This window comes from Xyrauchen texanus, chromosome 21, assembly GCF_025860055.1.
Source record: "Xyrauchen texanus isolate HMW12.3.18 chromosome 21, RBS_HiC_50CHRs, whole genome shotgun sequence".
Lineage (NCBI taxonomy): Eukaryota > Metazoa > Chordata > Actinopteri > Cypriniformes > Catostomidae > Xyrauchen > Xyrauchen texanus.
The window spans coordinates 28,509,539-28,526,796 of record NC_068296.1 but is presented as its reverse complement, the minus strand read 5'-3'; the positions used below and the strand labels follow the sequence as shown (position 1 = coordinate 28,526,796).

At 38.2% G+C, this 17,258-nt stretch overlaps 1 protein-coding gene across 2 annotated transcripts in view; it reads left to right on the top strand.

The window, feature by feature from the left end:
* The window catches only part of plcg2 (phospholipase C, gamma 2), a 39,847-nt gene that overhangs the window by 6,570 nt on the left and 16,019 nt on the right, over positions 1–17,258 (top strand). For both annotated transcript variants that reach the window (XM_052152458.1, XM_052152457.1), the window contains exons 8-25: positions 1,209–1,252; positions 1,365–1,425; positions 1,515–1,616; positions 1,700–1,818; positions 1,919–2,004; positions 2,189–2,306; positions 4,361–4,529; positions 4,640–4,735; positions 5,052–5,135; positions 5,842–6,011; positions 7,182–7,382; positions 7,562–7,681; positions 8,362–8,542; positions 9,394–9,462; positions 11,205–11,314; positions 11,441–11,534; positions 13,823–13,889; positions 14,292–14,458. In XM_052152458.1, coding sequence (XP_052008418.1) covers positions 1,209–1,252; positions 1,365–1,425; positions 1,515–1,616; positions 1,700–1,818; positions 1,919–2,004; positions 2,189–2,306; positions 4,361–4,529; positions 4,640–4,735; positions 5,052–5,135; positions 5,842–6,011; positions 7,182–7,382; positions 7,562–7,681; positions 8,362–8,542; positions 9,394–9,462; positions 11,205–11,314; positions 11,441–11,534; positions 13,823–13,889; positions 14,292–14,458 — 2,058 coding nt within the window. The remainder of the gene's footprint in view (positions 1–1,208; positions 1,253–1,364; positions 1,426–1,514; positions 1,617–1,699; positions 1,819–1,918; positions 2,005–2,188; positions 2,307–4,360; positions 4,530–4,639; positions 4,736–5,051; positions 5,136–5,841; positions 6,012–7,181; positions 7,383–7,561; positions 7,682–8,361; positions 8,543–9,393; positions 9,463–11,204; positions 11,315–11,440; positions 11,535–13,822; positions 13,890–14,291; positions 14,459–17,258) is intronic.

The window sequence follows — 17,258 nt, the reverse complement described above, 5'->3', positions numbered from 1 at the left end:
ACACAGATTACAAGATGGGGTATAATTCAAACATCTTTATTAAATGATTGCTGAGCAAACAGCATTAACCGTAACACATGTAGAGTCGAGATAAATGCCCTTTTCCTTCTCCTGTCATTTGTTTAGCTCACGAGAGAGCGTGTCTCTCTTAATACACTCCCCGCGGAAACCAGTGAAAGCGGAACTAATATTACCAACATCCAACAAAATGAAAAGGAAGGAACATACATTTAATAAATCTATATCAAATATATAGTTACTATAATATAATGTATTTCTAAATATAATAAAATAATGATTAAAAATTATTAAATGAAATGGTGACAAACTAACCAAAATATTCACTTTAAATGTAATTACACCAATGGGTTATCAGTTCAGCTTCAGTTTGACATTAAGCCTCATTCTTTAGGACTATCTTATACAGTAAAGAATAGTTTGTATAAGACTACTAGATTTTAAGGCTTAGAATAAAGAGTAACATTTATATTTTGTGTATACTGAATTATTCAATCAATCAACATTATTTTTGACGGCAAATACTATGCAACAACTATGGTTTTACCAACAGGGAAATGTATTTAACAGTGACATTGAGCAGAAAGCTTACGTACATATAACCAGTTTTGACAGAGCTGCTGATAAAAAGTTAAATGATCAGTGTCGATAGATGAGATGAAAATCGGTGTCCGATGTTGAAATCCTGATTGGAGCATCCCTAATATTCAAGTTGACTGTTTCAAAAACAAATGTTGATAATTAGTGGGCTGAGATTCTGTCACAAAATGGACAAAAACACATACACGGTGGATGGTAACATTTGAATATGAAGAAGAATTTGTTTCACTGTTTATATATTTATTTGTTTGTGGTTGAACTGAAAAAGGTCTCAGTTTGGTTCTTTTTAAGAGGGCTCAAATGTGAAAACCCAAGCAGCCTTTTTGCAGTTGAACATGTGTAAAATATTACTATCATAATCACAGTTCATACCATCATATGACAGTGCTAAGCTGAATGTCACTGAGCTCTTTGGTGCACTCTGGTACACAAAATGTTTGTATAGGGAGATTGCATGCTTGATTTTATACAACTGTTAGTATTGCGTGTTGCTGAAATGGCCAAACCCGTTAATTAGAAGGGAGTGCCCTCTCACTTTTGGCTATGTAGTATTTTTCATCCTCACTGTATGTTGTTTGTCATTTTGTTAGATACTAGAGGAGTTTAAAAAGGAGTCCTGTGCCTTCATCATGGGGTGAGAAATTGTGCTTTGTTTTGGTTTAATCAGTGCTTTAAAGGTCTGTTGTGAGCTCATGCTGAAGATCTTATTGGTTATTTAAGAGTGTTTTGTATGCGTTTATCTGCAGTAACAATGATCAGCCTGTGCAACTGTCCGATTTCCAGAGATTCCTTTTATATCAGCAGAGAGTAAGATTGACATCTTTCTATCCATAATTTCTTTACATTGAATATGCCATTTCTTTCAGAAATGTACGGTACATTTATTGTGTTTGTAGGAGACTTGGGCCAACAATGTGAATCAGGTCCGAGAGTTGATGACCATCTTCATCGATGATACCATGAGGAAGACCAATGATCCAGCCTTTACGGTTGAAGAGGTACCGCTTATTGCAATCTGTTTATTTTGATTTCATTTTCAGGTAATACATTTACAAACTTTCTCTTTTTTTCTTTGCTCTAGTTCCTTAGTTTTCTCTTTTCCAAAGAAAACTGTATTTGGGATGAGAAGTTCTCCGAGATATGTCAACTGGATATGAACAACCCTCTGTCTCACTACTGGATCAACTCATCACACAACACGTCAGTACTGCTGTTCTGCATATTGCTCAAAAATCATATGCAGCTCCTCTTTTTGATGATGACATCCTGTGTGACTTCATGTGTTTGACATTTTTCACAGATATTTAACTGGTGATCAACTGCGCAGTGAGTCATCAACAGAAGCTTATGTACGCTGCCTGAGGCTGGGTTGTCGCTGCATTGAGTGTTAGTCAATTACACCTCGTTTCCCAGAAATATTCTGTTAAAGTAACGCATGTATTTTGTGTTTCCTATTATGATGTTACATTGAACTATGCATAGGCAATGAAGTGATAAACTTCTTCTGTCAATCAATGGATATTTGAAGGCAGAGCCCAATGACCTTAATGTTATATGTTTGGTATTTCAGTGGACTGCTGGAATGGTCCAGAGGAACCTATCATATACCATGGCTGGACAAGAACCTCCAAGATAAAGTTTAAGGATGTGGTGAAGGCCATTAATGATCATGCTTTTGCAACATCTGAGTTAGTAGCCGATAACAAACATTAACACATTTATGTGATTATGGTTAATAGTTGAATCTGTTAAAGTGATAGTTCACCCAAAAATGAAAATTCTCTGATAATTTACTCACCAACATGCCATCTGAGATGTGTATGAATTTCTTTCTTCTGCAAAACACTGAAGATTTTTAGAAAAAGATCCAGGCTTAGAAGGTCCTTAGAATGGGAGAGGATGGTGATTAGATATTTGTAGGTCCAAAAAGCACAGATATTCAGCATAAAAGTAATCCCTCCTGTCTCCAGCTTTGACATTAATGTCTTCTAAAGCGAATCGATCACTTTGTGTGTGAAAAAAGAATAATATTTAAGCACTTATAAAAGATTGCTTCCAGTCAGGCATTGATGAATGATCGAATTTACATGAGTGCTCTTGTGACGTAATCACGATGGCAGGTGAACTGACACGTGACGGACACACAACCAGTGAATTGAAGGAATGTGCCAACACGCTTGCGCCACTGGAGCATTTGGGAAAATTCGGCCATTAGTCAACGCCTGACTGAAGTGATCTTTTATGTTAAAAAGTGCTTAAATATAGTTTTTTTTTTCACACACAAAGTGATCGATTAGCTTTAGAAGAAATTTATGACACAGCTGGAGACAGGTTGAATTACTTTTATGTTGACTATCTGTGCTTTTTGGACCTACAAATATCTAATCACCATCCTCTCCCATTCTAAGGACCTTCTGAGCCTGGATCTTTTTCTACAAATCTTCTAAAATGTTTTGCAGAAGAAAGTAATAAACATCTCAAATGGCATGAGGATGAGTAAATTTATCAGAGAATTTTCATTTTTGGGTGAGCTATCTCTTTAAAGGCCTATTCAAAGGTTAGTTCACCCCAAAATTTAAATTAATTCATTATTTACCCACCCTCATGACATCACAAATATAGATGACTTTCTTCTGCTGAACACAAACTAAGATTTTTAGAAGAATAGCTCAGATCTGTAGGTCCATACAATGCAAGTGAATGGTGACCAGAACATTCAAGCTCCAAAATCACATAAAGGTAGCATAAAAGTAATCCATATGACTCCAGCTTTTAAATCTATGCCTTCAGAAGTGATGCAGTTGCTTTGGGTGAGAAACAGATCAATATTTAAACCCTTTTTAACTCTTAATCTCCACTTTCGTTTTCACTTTCAGAATGTGAATGTAAAAGTGAAAGTGGAGATTTATGATTTAAAAAGATTTAAATATTGATCTGTTTCTTAACCACACCTATCATAAGATATAGATTTAACCACAGGAGTCTTTAATGCTTTTTTATGCTACCTTTATGTGCTCTTTGGAGCTTGAAACGTCAGGTCACCATTCACTTGCATTGTATGGACCTACAGAGCTGAGATATTCCTCTAAAAATCTTTATTTGTGTTCAGCAGAAAAAAAGAAATTCATACACATCTTAGATAACAATAATATTAATAATACATTTAATTTATATAGCGCTTTTCCCGAGCTCAAAGCGCTTTACATACAGAAACAAACAAATACATCAAAACAAAACACAAAAACCATAGTCACAAACACAAATTACTAAGACAATACAGTCCACAAAAGCACAACCTAACAATCAAATGTATAGTCCAAAGTAAAAATGTGGAAGTGCACAAGTCCGATCCAACAGTTCAAATTATGAGCAGCGGGGGAAAAAAAAATGACCTGTCCAGAGTTGTCCCTCGTGGAGTGGATGGCACAAAGCATCCCACGCCACAGAGCCAAGACGAGTACAAACTCCAGGACACCAAATGGCAAATGGGCACACAATGTGCTTCCCAATAAGCTTCATTTTCAGTATTTGTTTTCTTTTTCCTTTGATTTTGGGGTGAAATAATTGATGAGACTCCCCAAAAGTCTGTTTCTTCAGTTATTTTCCTTTTAAATACAGTACAATATTTTACATTTGTATACATAAGCACTTTGTAATTATACCTTTTAAATGTTGTTTTTTTGTGTGCCTGGAAATGCAAGTGCCATTTTGAAGTGTTTATGAATGTGGCCACTGTTGACAGGTACCCTGTGGTGCTATCCATAGAGGAACACTGTGATCTCAAGCAGCAGAAAATCATGGCTAAGGAGTTCAAAGAGGTTTTCCAGGACAAACTCCTGACCGAACCTCTGGAACCAGAGGCTCAACAATTGCCCTCACCAACCCAACTAAAGGGCAAGATCATCTTAAAGGTAGAAAAAAAGCCTAATTGGAAACCCAAAGAGCCATTCACTGTCATCCCTCACTGAACAATGAAATACAACGTCATATAATATGGTTTGCTAATCAATTTTCTGTTCAGCACAAGAAACTGAATATTGATGGAAACTTTGGTAAAAAGGATCTACGGAAAGGTGATAAGCAGGGAGAGCTTTTCATCTGGGATCCAATAGATGAGGTGCCAAAATTCACTTAACATCTCCATCATGGGCTTACGTGATAACATTTACTGTATCATGTGATTGTTGATATATGTTTAAGCAATCAACCCTTTGCTAAGCACATTTGACTGCAATTATAGCTGATAACTTTAGTTTAAAAGAACCGAACTGTTATAATTCATAGCAATAGTTTTCATGGCATGATGGGTCAGTAATGTTTTTAAGGTGGTGTTTAACAAATGGTTAATTTAACAAAGGGCTGTTTGTTTGATCTTAATGTGGCTGTCCTATTTGATTAGCTTCTTGTTTCTGTGTAACTGTGTCCATGTTTAGAGATGGTATAAGCACTACTGTGTGATTGAGAATAAGATGTTGTACTATGCTGAAGAGAATGAACTTGAAGAGGACATTGGAAAGGTGAATCACCATGATGCTATTTCAAACTGATATTCATTATTTACTCACCCTCATGTTGACCTGACCAGTAAGACTTACTTTCTTCTATAGAACACAAAAAGTAATGTTTAAACAGAATTTAAAACTGACAGTCTCAGTCACCATTCACTTTCATTGCATCATTTTTTTCTCACAATGAAAGTGAATGGTGACTGAGACTGTCAATCAGTCATTAAGATCTTTTAGTAAATAATGAAATAACTTTGATTTTTGAGTGAACCTTCACTTTTTTTTGTTTTTGATTTTCTCCCCAATTTGGAATGCCCAACTCCCAATGCGCTCCAGTTCCTCGTGGTGGCTTAGTGACTCGCCTCAATCCGGGTGGTGGAGGACGAATCTCAGTTGCCTCTGCATCTGAGACCGTCAATCTGTGCATTTTATCATGTGGCATGTTTAGACGTAGCGTGTGTAGAGGCTCATGCTATTCTCCGCTGCATCCACGCACAACTCACCACGTGCGAGAGCCACATTATAGTGACCACGAGGAGGTTAGTCCATTTGACTCTACCCTCCCTAGCAACTGGGCCAATTTGGTTGCTTAGGAGACCTGGCTGGAGTCAGTCAACACGTCCTGGATTCGAACTTGCGACTCCAGGGATGTTGTCAGCGTCAATACTGGCTGAGCTACCCAGGCTCCATGAACCAAAGTCATTCTTTGTCATTTCAGGGTACTGAGCTTCATCAGGCAGAGCCCTGGTTTCACGGCAGGATGTCAGAGGGCAGACAGACAGCTGAGAGACTGCTGCAGGAATATTGTGCCGAATCAGGAGGGGTTGACGGAACGTTTCTAGTGCGAGAGAGCGACACGTTTGTCAACGATTGCACCCTGTCATTCTGGTAATGTGAGCCTGCTCTAACACTTTTCATTTCCTGTTTTCTCTTTGTTTTTTTTCTTCTTTTCTTTAAATTTAGTTAATGGTATTTTACTTGATTCTTTTCAAAATCTTTATAACAGATGAAAAACTATTTGGTTGTGCAGTTGATATTTTATTAAAGGTGTCATATCATCACATTTTCAAACGTGATCATCAAATACAGGAATCAGATTCTTTAATTGTACTTTGAAAACATTTTTTCATACTTCCAAAACTCAAAACTAACTTGAAGCTAAGCTGCAAAAATGTCTCATTCCAAACACGTTTCTCATTTAAGTAAAATGTAATTTTCTCTTTCTTATTAAATGGCTTGTTTGATTCTAAAGGCATACTTATGCAACTATGTGAACGTAGATGCGAGTACTTGGCCACCTCATTGCTAACGTGCTGTCCAGTTTATCATGACTAACGTGTATTAGAAGTACCATTTTTGGATCAAACCTGGGTACTCTGGGGGGCGATAGAGTTACCTTCATATGGTAGTGCCATTAACTGTATGCGTTATTTTACATGTAAGTTGCTATAAATATACTTACTCTTACTTTCTCAACAGTGTTCTCTTAAAACTGTTGCTCCGCCATGACAGTAGACAGTAGAGGTTGGACATTGGCTTTAAAAAAAACTATTAAATTATTTTTTGTGTAGAAAACTCGAAGCTAATTTTTATGTTAAAATACTTCCTCTTATCCCAGCTTAATATGCAAAGACAATTGTTGGTTTATTTCCACAAAAATGTTAAACGTTGTGGGTCTGTGGCTCTTTCAAACATTTATCTGTTTGTTTGATCAGCCTGTGGAGCCCAACACAGGAACATTGGCTCAGCCAGTGCCATTTGTTTGGGGCAGGACTGTCTGTTATTTTGACTAATGGCAGACGGGGAGTAATCGAAAATATGTTTGAAAACAATGTTTATTTTTGGAATTTGTTTGGTGACATAAGTGTCACAGAAATTACACTCATCAGCCATAACATTATTAGTGGACCTCAAAAAAAAAAAAAAAATAGGGCAAGGGTGGGTTATAGGGGGTGTTGGAAAGTTGGTCCTTGGTCATTTTCAGTGCCTGTCGGGTGGCCATCGTGGGCCCCACTTCCACTCCCCAGTGCAGCTGCTCACCCGATGTGTCTTTTTTAGGCGCGGTGGAAGAGTTCAGCATTGTCGAATCCGCTCCTGCATAGATGGAGGAAACTGTGTTTATTTCCTCACAGACAACCTGCACTTCCCCAGCGTGTATGCGCTCATCCAGCATTACAGAGAAAGCCTGCTGCGTTGTCAAGATTTCAACCTGCGTCTCACTGAATTTGTGCCTCGACCAGACCAGCACCTGCATGAAGGGTTCGTCTACACTTACCTCTACTCAAACACGCACACACTCCCTTTATATGGTGTTTACCACATCCCGGCCAGAAGGGCTGTAGATGACCACGTGTTCAAACTCACAGCTTCTGTTCTAACACTCAAAAGTTTCTGCAGGCAAGTTGTAAACATGAAGTTGTGGTTTTTTTCATCTCCAGGTGGTTTTACAGTAATCTGAGTCGAGGTGAGGCAGAAGATTATCTGCTGAGGATCCCTCGAGATGGAGCATTCCTCATCAGACAGAGAGAAGATTCAGACTCTTATGCCATCACCTTCAGGTGCTGCTCTTTATTTTCCATGTCCCCATTATTGGTGCTTGCTAAACCAAATAATTAAACTTAGTTATGCAACTCGTCCTTCACGGTTTGTGCTATGACCATGTTGGATACCTTAAAATGATTAAACTTTTCTGCATGTTTGGATTGGATTTTTGCCTGCCGGACGATAAAATGGGCGAAATATGTCATGAACTTACATTGATGAGGGACTGAGGTATATTTAGGGACCAGAATATCATAGAGAGTTGAGATAGGCTTTTATGGCTTTAGCCAGTAAGTAACCAAAAAGCAACTACCCAGAAGCAACTTGGAACTCTAGCAACTAGCAATGACTTTAGATAAGGGAAATGTGCAGTTTTCAGGAGCAGAACTGATATACAAAAGTGTAGATGGGGCACAAAACTCGAATAAATGTTCATGCTATTCAAGTCAGCCATTTTTTTAAGAAATGTATGTGTTGAATAGACTGGGGTGATGTTATCATGTTGACTAGTGGTGAAGATTTGGACTGATTGATGGTTCATGGCGTGGTTCATGAACTTTCATAATTATGCCCTTGTGCAAGTGTTTTATTGTGCTCCAGAGGTACTGTCCCTGCAATAAGTATGCAGTAAGTAACTTTGGATATGTATGGATATTAAATAAAATCTCTAACAGTCTTTCTCTCTGCTGACATATAGAGGTGAAGGGATGGTGAAGCACTGTCGGATACACAAAGATGGCTCTATGTATGTGCTTGGCACCTCAAGTGAGTTTGAGAGCTTGGTGGAACTGGTCGAGTATTTCCGAAAGAAACCTCTTTATCGGAAGATCAAACTGCGTTACCCTGTGACGCCAGAACTAGTGGACCGATTTAGTTCGGTAAGAAAAACCTTGCAAAACAAGGTTCCTTCACAAGCTGCAGGCAGTACTACAAAACAAAGTGCTTTGATTGAAAAGCATTTTTTTCTCTGCATGCCGTGTCTGCATATATCCTTCAAAGATGCGAACAAAGGCACGTGTACATCTCTTCCTCTACTCAGGCCACAGTTTGCACGTTACGCTTGCATGCTTTCATCTGTAGTAGCTATCTTGGTTCAGTTACCATGACCTCCTTTCATTGCCCCTTTTTTCAGTCAAAGCTCAGACCAAACATCATTAGATTAACATCATTTTTTTATTTGAAATATATTACAAATATATATTGCAGTTAATTTTAACTAGATTAAATTTGTATTCTTAAAAATCATATGCAGATTAAAAACTACATAAATCATGAATAATACACAACACCTATATTAATATACTTATTATAATTAATATACTGTATATTATTAGACTACAATATACTCAACAGAATGGCATATTGAATATTAGACAGTACAGCATGGCAATGCTGTCTTAGATTTTAGAAGAATGATTTTGTAATATTACTCAAGCATTAATGAATATAATTTCATAAAGTCACATATCTTATAAACATTTGAACAGTTTATGTGTATATTGTCAACCAAAGCAGTGGTTAGAATTAACTGTTTAATAATTAGTAATATCACTGAAAATCTGGATTTCAGATTCACTTTTCCCGGATAAAAACAGCTTTCTAACAGTCAATAAAATTAATCTTCTTGGTTCAAGCAAAGAAATGTTGTTAGCTTAACTCTATTGTGCATTGAGAAAAGTCTAAGAAACTATTTTTTTTTTAACTTTCTTCCTTTTTACTTTCTTTTCAGATAAACATATCTGCTTCACTTTATGAATCGAAACAGTATGTCGAGGCCAACGAGATAGAGCCGTCTCTGGTAAGCACTTTAAAGAGCAAATACTGTTACATGTTAGCATGCACTAGAGGTCATCTCTTGTAGGCTGGAGAGGAAGTGCTGCTGCTGGCTATCTTTTTCTTTCATAGGAAACTGATCGTCTCAAAAGAGGAAATGCACCCTGACTAAAAAAACAATGTCATGTGTAGCCTCTGTGACATATATGTGGCACTGTTCATGTTTCTAAGTCTTTAAATTCCCTTTAAAGGAATATTCCGGGTTCAACAAGTTCAACAAAAAGTTAAGCTTAATCGATAGCATTTGTGGCATAATCTTGACTATCACAAAGATAATTTTGACTTGCCCCTGCTTTCCTTAAAAAAAAAAAAGTAAACATTGAAATACTCTCTGTTTCAAAAGTATAGCCACAAGACAAACAATATACGTGTTCAAATGATTTTAGTGTGATCAAATCGCTTACTAACCTTTTCTTTTTTTACAACTTCATTGCCATGACGATGTAATGTCAAAATAACCTAAAACCCTAAAATTACATTTTAACTTTACAGCTTAAATAATACATGAGTTTTAACAGAAGAATGACTGTAAGTGCCTTTATAAAGCTTCACATATCTGCTTTTGAAACCTCAAAGAAATTGGCCCCATTCACTTCCATTGTACAGTTGAAGTCAGAATTTTACATACACTTTTTAAAAATCACATTTTTTTAACCACTCCAGAGATTTTATATTTGCAAACTATAGTTTTGGCAAGACACAAGTAATTTATCCAACAATTGTTTAAAGACAGTTTGTTTCACTTTTAATAGACTATATCACAATTCCAGTGGGTCAGAAGTTATACAAATTAACTGTGCCTTTAAGCAGCTTGGAAAATTCCAGAAATGATGTCAAGCCTTCAGACAATTAGCCAATTAGCTTCTGATAGGTGGTATATTGAATTGGAGGTGTAAATGGGTCTTCCAAATGGACAATGACCCCAAGCATACCTCCAAATTTGTGGCAAAATGGCTTAAGGACAACAAAGTCAAGGTATTGGAGTGGCCATCACAAAGCCCTGACCTCAATCCGATTTGTGAGCAGAACTGAAAAAGCGTGTGCGAGCAAGGAGGAGTACAAACCTGACTCAGTTACAGCAGTTCTGTCTGGAGGAATGGGCCAAAATTCAAGCAACTTATTGTGAGAAACTTGTGGAAGTCTACCCAAAACATTTGACCTAAGTTAAACAATTTAAAGGTAATGCTACCAAATACTAACAATGTGTATGTAAACTTCTGACACACTGGGAATGTGATGAAAGAAATAAAAGCTGAAATAAATAATTCTCTCTACTATTCTTCTGACATTTTACATTCTTAAAATAAAGTAGTGATCCTAACTGACATAAGACAGGGAATGTTTTCTATGATTAAATGTCAGGAATTGTGAAAAACTGAGTTTAAATGTATTTAGCTAAGATGTATGTAAACTTCTGACTTCAACTGTAAGTGCCTTACTATAACCTCGATTTTGCTTTTTTTTTTTTTTTATTGAAATGGAGGAACGAGTCGAAATAAATTTTTCTTGTAATCAACATTATGCCACAAATGCTGTCAACTGAGCTTAACTTGTATTGAACCCAGAATATTTCTTTAAAGAGAAATCATTTCTGAAAACTAGAGCCTTATAGTCTCTTAGAACTGCTAAGGAGTTGTGTGGTTTGCCCCAGTGCTGTTGCAAATCGTAGCAAAATTGTACTCATGCTGATGTGTTGTTGTACTGCAGCCCCAGAGCACAGTGAAAGCCCTATATGACTACAGGGCCATGCGACCAGATGAACTTAGCTTTAACAAGGGTGCTTTGATCCATAATGTGACCAAGGAGGCCAACGGATGGTGAGATTCCCTCAATATTATCTAGATAATAAAATACTGTAATTAACTGTAATTATACTGTCTGTGATTTAATAAAATGTAATTACCACACCACTATTTCATTTCCTGTTGTTTCATTTCTTGCAGGTGGAAAGGAGACTATGGAGGGAAACTGCAGCAATATTTCCCTTCAAATTATGTAGAAGAAGTGGCCAATTCCTCACCTGAGGCCAGTTACCAGGTAAACCACATTAACTCACTCAGGAAGAATTTGGGTGTAAACAAACATGCCATTTGGTACTTGGTAGTCATTTACATTAATGCATAAAAATATAGAGTATACCCACTAGGGCTGCACGATATATTCGATTTATTGTAATATAGCAAATGTACATATTGTGATATGCATATCGCAATGGCTTGCGAGAACTGAATGATTTTAATACTGTAAAAAATTACGTTTATGGCAACGCTAATAGCAGAAAGACTGAGTGCGCAATTGTCACTTAGTGTGTGTGCTTGCAGTGTACTTAGGCCCGAAAAGCTGGGGATATTCTCCATTCATTTTCTCCATTGTCATTTCAACATTAACAGATTGGGCAATTACATGAGAGATTGAGACATTTCAGTAAGTTGTATTATATCTTTTAACATACCCTCTGAAGTTCATTTATGTTTTTTTTTTTTTTTTTTTGTGCCATAAGTTGGAGAGAGCATTGTTCCCCACTCTGTTTCAATAAGCAGATACCGCAATCTGTCACACAAAGCATTAAAGAGCATCGAAACAAAATTTTCTTTGTTTGAATTTCATGATAAAATTGACAGAGTTTGAAAGCCTGGACAAAAATCGTGTTTCTCCAAAAACTACTTCTGACTCAAATGATGAAGCGTGTTACATTTGCGGATGTGTAGCTAATGGTAAAACCATATATATTATATGCAGTATTATACACCCACCAACCACTTTATTAGGTACACCTGTACATCTACTTATTCATTTGATTATCTAATCAGCCAATCGTGTGGCAGCAGTGCAATGGATAAAATCAGGCAGATACGGGTCAGGAGCTTCAGTTAATGTTCATATCAACCATCAGAATGGGAAAAAGATCTCAGTGATTTGGACAGTGGCATGTTTGTTGGTGCCAGATGGGCTGGTTTGAGTATTTGTGTAACTGCTGATCTCCTGGGATTTTCACACACAACAGTCTCTAGAGTTTACTCAGAATTACACTGCTGCCACACAACTGGCTGATTAGATAATCGCATGAATAAGTAGATGTACTGGTTTACCTAATAAAGTGGCTGCTGAGTGTATATTTGCAATTTGGAACATAAGACAACAGGGTCATTATCAAAATATGGTGACAAGTATGTGCCTTGAATTTTCAGTCATGAAAAAGTGTCACGATTACCTGAGGCAGCACCCAAATGCAGAGTGAAACAAAAACGATTTTATTAATACCAAAAACAAAGCCAAAAAACACAAACTACCCAATAGGGGAAAAACAAGGCCCAGGGCTATGCTGTATCAAAAAGGAGCAAAAGTACATGACCGACAGGGAAATACAAACTGGCACAGGACAGCGCACACGAGGAGACTAAAAAGGGGGAAAAAATCAACAGGTTAATAGGCAGGGCAGATGAGACAAATGAACTGATAATGGGCAAACAAGGAGGTGGGGTATGACACAGGACTGAGAGACGCGAAACAAAGCCACATGCTGTCACAAAACACAAACGCCCAAATGGCACAAGCACATATCGCCAGGACAATAAGGCAACGTGCTCTCATGCCAACCGACAGACAAGACAAGAGAATGCATGGCAATGGCAACAAAGCAATGCCATGCACTCACTCTGGATCCCAACACCAGAACCAAAAATGAACCAGACAGGAAAGTCACGATCCAGACACCATGCTTCGAACGTGAAACACAAGACCGACCGAAGAGCGCACGGCAGGGAAACCACAACCCGAAGCCATACGCACACACACAGAGACAAAAAACGAAATGCAACACTGACACAGAACAAGTGTGTCAGGATCCTGTCACAACAAAAACCCAGACTGACAAAGTGACAGGATCCTGACAAAAGATTGCAAATAGTCAAGAAACCCAATTTAAAAGGTAGCATTTTTTTAACCTAACCTAACCTTTTATTAGTTAATATGAAATGGTTTGACTCAATGTTAAGATGTTACATTTTTTTTATGTTAACAGCTTTTATGGCCAAAAACTGGATTAAATCTAATTGTAAATTTCAATATTTTGTTTAGTCAGAAAGTCAGTTTTCTTTTTATAAACTAAGTTTGTGATCTCTGGGATAGATGGACCTTTTTCCCCCCAATAAACAATATATTTGAGCGTTGGGGGTTCCAATGTGCCGCGCGTCACCATTGGATTATCGCATTCCATATCGCATTGTGCAACAACTTATTGCAAATCGCATTTTCCTCCATATCATGCAGCCCTAATACCCACATTAAAACACAGAACGTCTTTAAGAATACATGTTCTCTTTTAGGGTGAGGAGGAAAATCCATTAGGTGACCTATGTAAAGGGGTAGTGGACATCTCAAAGTGTACTGTTGGTAAGATTATCTTCTAAGTCATGTAAAGGGATAATTCACCCAAAAATGAGAATTCTGTCATCATTTACCCACCTTCATGTTGTACCAAACAGCATGACATTTTTTTTTTGGAATGTTAGCCTCAGTCACCATTCACTTTCATTGCAACTTCTTACAACCATACAATGAAAGTGAATGGTGACTGAGGCTGACACTCTCCCTAACATCTGCTTCTGTGTTCCATAGAAGAAAGTAAGTCTTATTGGTTTAAAAACAACATGAGGGTGACTAAATGATGACAGAATTTTTATTTTTGGGTGAGCTGTCCCTTTAACACCTGTATAGGCAATGTTCAATATGATTAGTGATGTTATCAAAATATTAATTTGCTAATCAAACAGATTTTGCACACTTACTTTCCAGTTCGCTCAGCCAAACACGGCAGGCCTGTGGTAGTGACATTGCAGGATAAGGAAAATAAAGAGGACATGATGCCATTTGATTTGGCCACCGAGACCACTGAGGAACTTTATGAATGGTATCAGGTGGCCTGGGACATCACACAGAGAGAGGAAAACCAAAAGTTTGAGGTCTGTCTCAAACATGCTCAGATCACACACTCATACAGGGAAAAGAAGAAAGATCCAAACATAAGGTCTTTTGCAGTGCCATTTGGACTGAACATATTCACTTCCTATGATTTAAGATACCTAGACAGAATACCCAGTATGTTTCACACATGCTCAGATCACTGAAACATACTCTGTCTAAAAACTTTCCTAATGCATGTAAAACCCTACTGTATAAGTACTTGAGACTTAGTCTTTCCCATCCAAACAATTCAGAATTTAAAAAACACATATGGTGTTATAAGGTCACAAACCATGATGCAATCATATGGGTTTCTTAACATATCCTGTATATACAGAATTGTTTGACTGTACCCAGACAAATTCAGGGGGTGTTTAATTGTTGGGTGTAAAGGCCTAAAGAGGATTTATGCAGGAACTATAATGTAAGAGTAGTCATGTAATACACCATAAGTTAAACTGATTGATGAGGGGGCGTGGCCGTCTACCATTTCCGGCTATTGTTATCTCTCAAACACTTATCCGGTCTACCATTTCTGGCTGGTGAGAAGTCCAATGTCAGGTTCCATTCCTGTCACAGCCAGTCTCAAAGACTGATGCAAATGTTCATCAGTGAGTCTTGATCTCATCGGATTTTTCATCAGTTTCATGCGTGAAAAGGTTTGCTCACAGATATATGTGCTGCCAAAAAGTGTGGACATCTTCATTGCATTCCTTCTGATGTTTGGGTAGGTCTCGTTAGGGAGGGCAGTAGAATTCAATGAGACAGTTGGGCTTAAACGCGTCTTTCAGAACATCACAGTTCTGTAACTCAGCCAACTCAAACTGATAAGAAGGCAGGGCTTCGTCAATGTCAGCAGCAAAAGGGTTCTGAAAAAAGGCGGATTTCTTTAGCGTGGACATGTAGCTCACGGAATCGCACATCAAACTCCGCCTTCAGCATTTCCAGCGCTTCCACTGACTTTTCAGCTGGGAATGGGACCACTGGTTTCTCAGCTGAGAGGCTTTGGGTAACAGGGAGATGGGTGAAGTCTTGCTTTTGCACTTGTCCCACAAGCAGTGCTAGTTTCACCTCAAATACTTTTATGTGGGAATACATGTCACATATTAGTTTCCCCTTGCCTTGGAGCTGCACGTTGAGGCCATTCAACATTTCTGTCACATCTGTTAAAAAGGCGAGGTCCCATTTCCATTTTGTGTCGATCAGTTCTGGGACAGTTTTGCCCTTTGTCAGAAGAAAAACATTGATTTCGGGTAGCAGCTCGTAAAAACGCCTCAAAACTCCGCCCCGGCTTAACCATCGGACTTCTGTGTGGTAAAGCACATCTCCGTGAGAAGACTCTAGCTCGGACTGAAAGACTTGGAACTGCCTGTGTTTAAGTCCGTTTGCTCTGATGAAGTTTATACATGACACCACCACTTTCATAATCGATTCCCACTTCAGAACTTTGCAGCACAGTGCTTGCTGGTGAATTAGGCAGTGTACTTGTAAAGGGGGCATGAGACCTCTTTCCTCCATTTCTCTATTCATGCGTCCTATCAGTCCCCTTGACGCGCCAACCATAGGAGCTCCGTCAGTCGTGATGCTGGCCAGCTTAGACCAGTCTAGATCCAACTATTATATATTTTTGGTAAAGTGTTTAGAAAACTTTACCAAAAATATCCTCCCCTGTCGAAGTACCTTTTGAGACTTTTTAGGGCTGCCAGCTCCTCGGACACTTCAAAGTTTGAGCTAACTCCGCGAAGAAAAATGAGCAGCTGTGCCGTGTCCTGCACATCATTACTTTCATCCAGCGCTAATGCAAAAAAATCTAATTCTTTCACTTTTTCCTTCAGCTGGGCATATACATTATACCCCATTTCTTCAATTCGTCTGGTGATTGTACTTGCGGACAGACTCACCGCATTTAAGACGTCTTTCTTATCGAGGCACACCTCCTCCGCAACAGCATTCATACATTTCTTTACGAACTCACCATCACTGAATGGCCTACCGCAGGTTGCAATCAGTTTAGCTACCTGAAAGCTAGCTCGAATGGATGACTGGTTCAACTGGGTTTGCCGTACAAACGTATTTTGCTGAGCAGATAGTCCACTTTTTAGCTTCGACACTTTGTCTGCTCTCATTAGGCCTTGTAAACTTGCATACTTGTCTCTGTGGCGGGTTTCATAGTGTCGGCGCAGATTGTATTCTCTGAACACGGAGACTGTTTCTTGACAGATGAGGCAAACAGCCATTTCTTTGCATTGAACAAAAAAATAATCACTTGTCCACTTTTGGTTAAATACCCTGCATTCTGAATCAACTTTTCTCTTTCCCAACCGTTTGGCCATTTTGTTGTCACTTTAAATTTTCTTGCTGGATCGCGTGCACCCGCTCGATCACGATGGAACGTTAATCCGGGTGAATCTAACAAATAATTTGGCTACTTTAATAATTATAACTAAGGGAAATTTTATTTTGAAAGCCAATGTGTATTATCAAATACAAATATGATATGATTAAAACATATTTAAAATTAAATTGTAAAAATATTTCTTGTTATATTTTCATTGTTATTTCATTGTTCAGATATTTCATTGTTCAGAGGGCCGGTCCAAATGTGGGGGCGGGCCGTATTCGGCCACAGGCCGTAGTGTGGGGACCCCTGATTTACGACTATTGTTATCTCTCAAACACTTATCCGGTCTACCATTTCCGGCTATTGTTATCTCTCAAACACATATCCGGTCTACCATTTCCGGCTATTGTTATCTCTCAAACACATATCCGGTCTACCATTTCCGGCTATTGTTATCT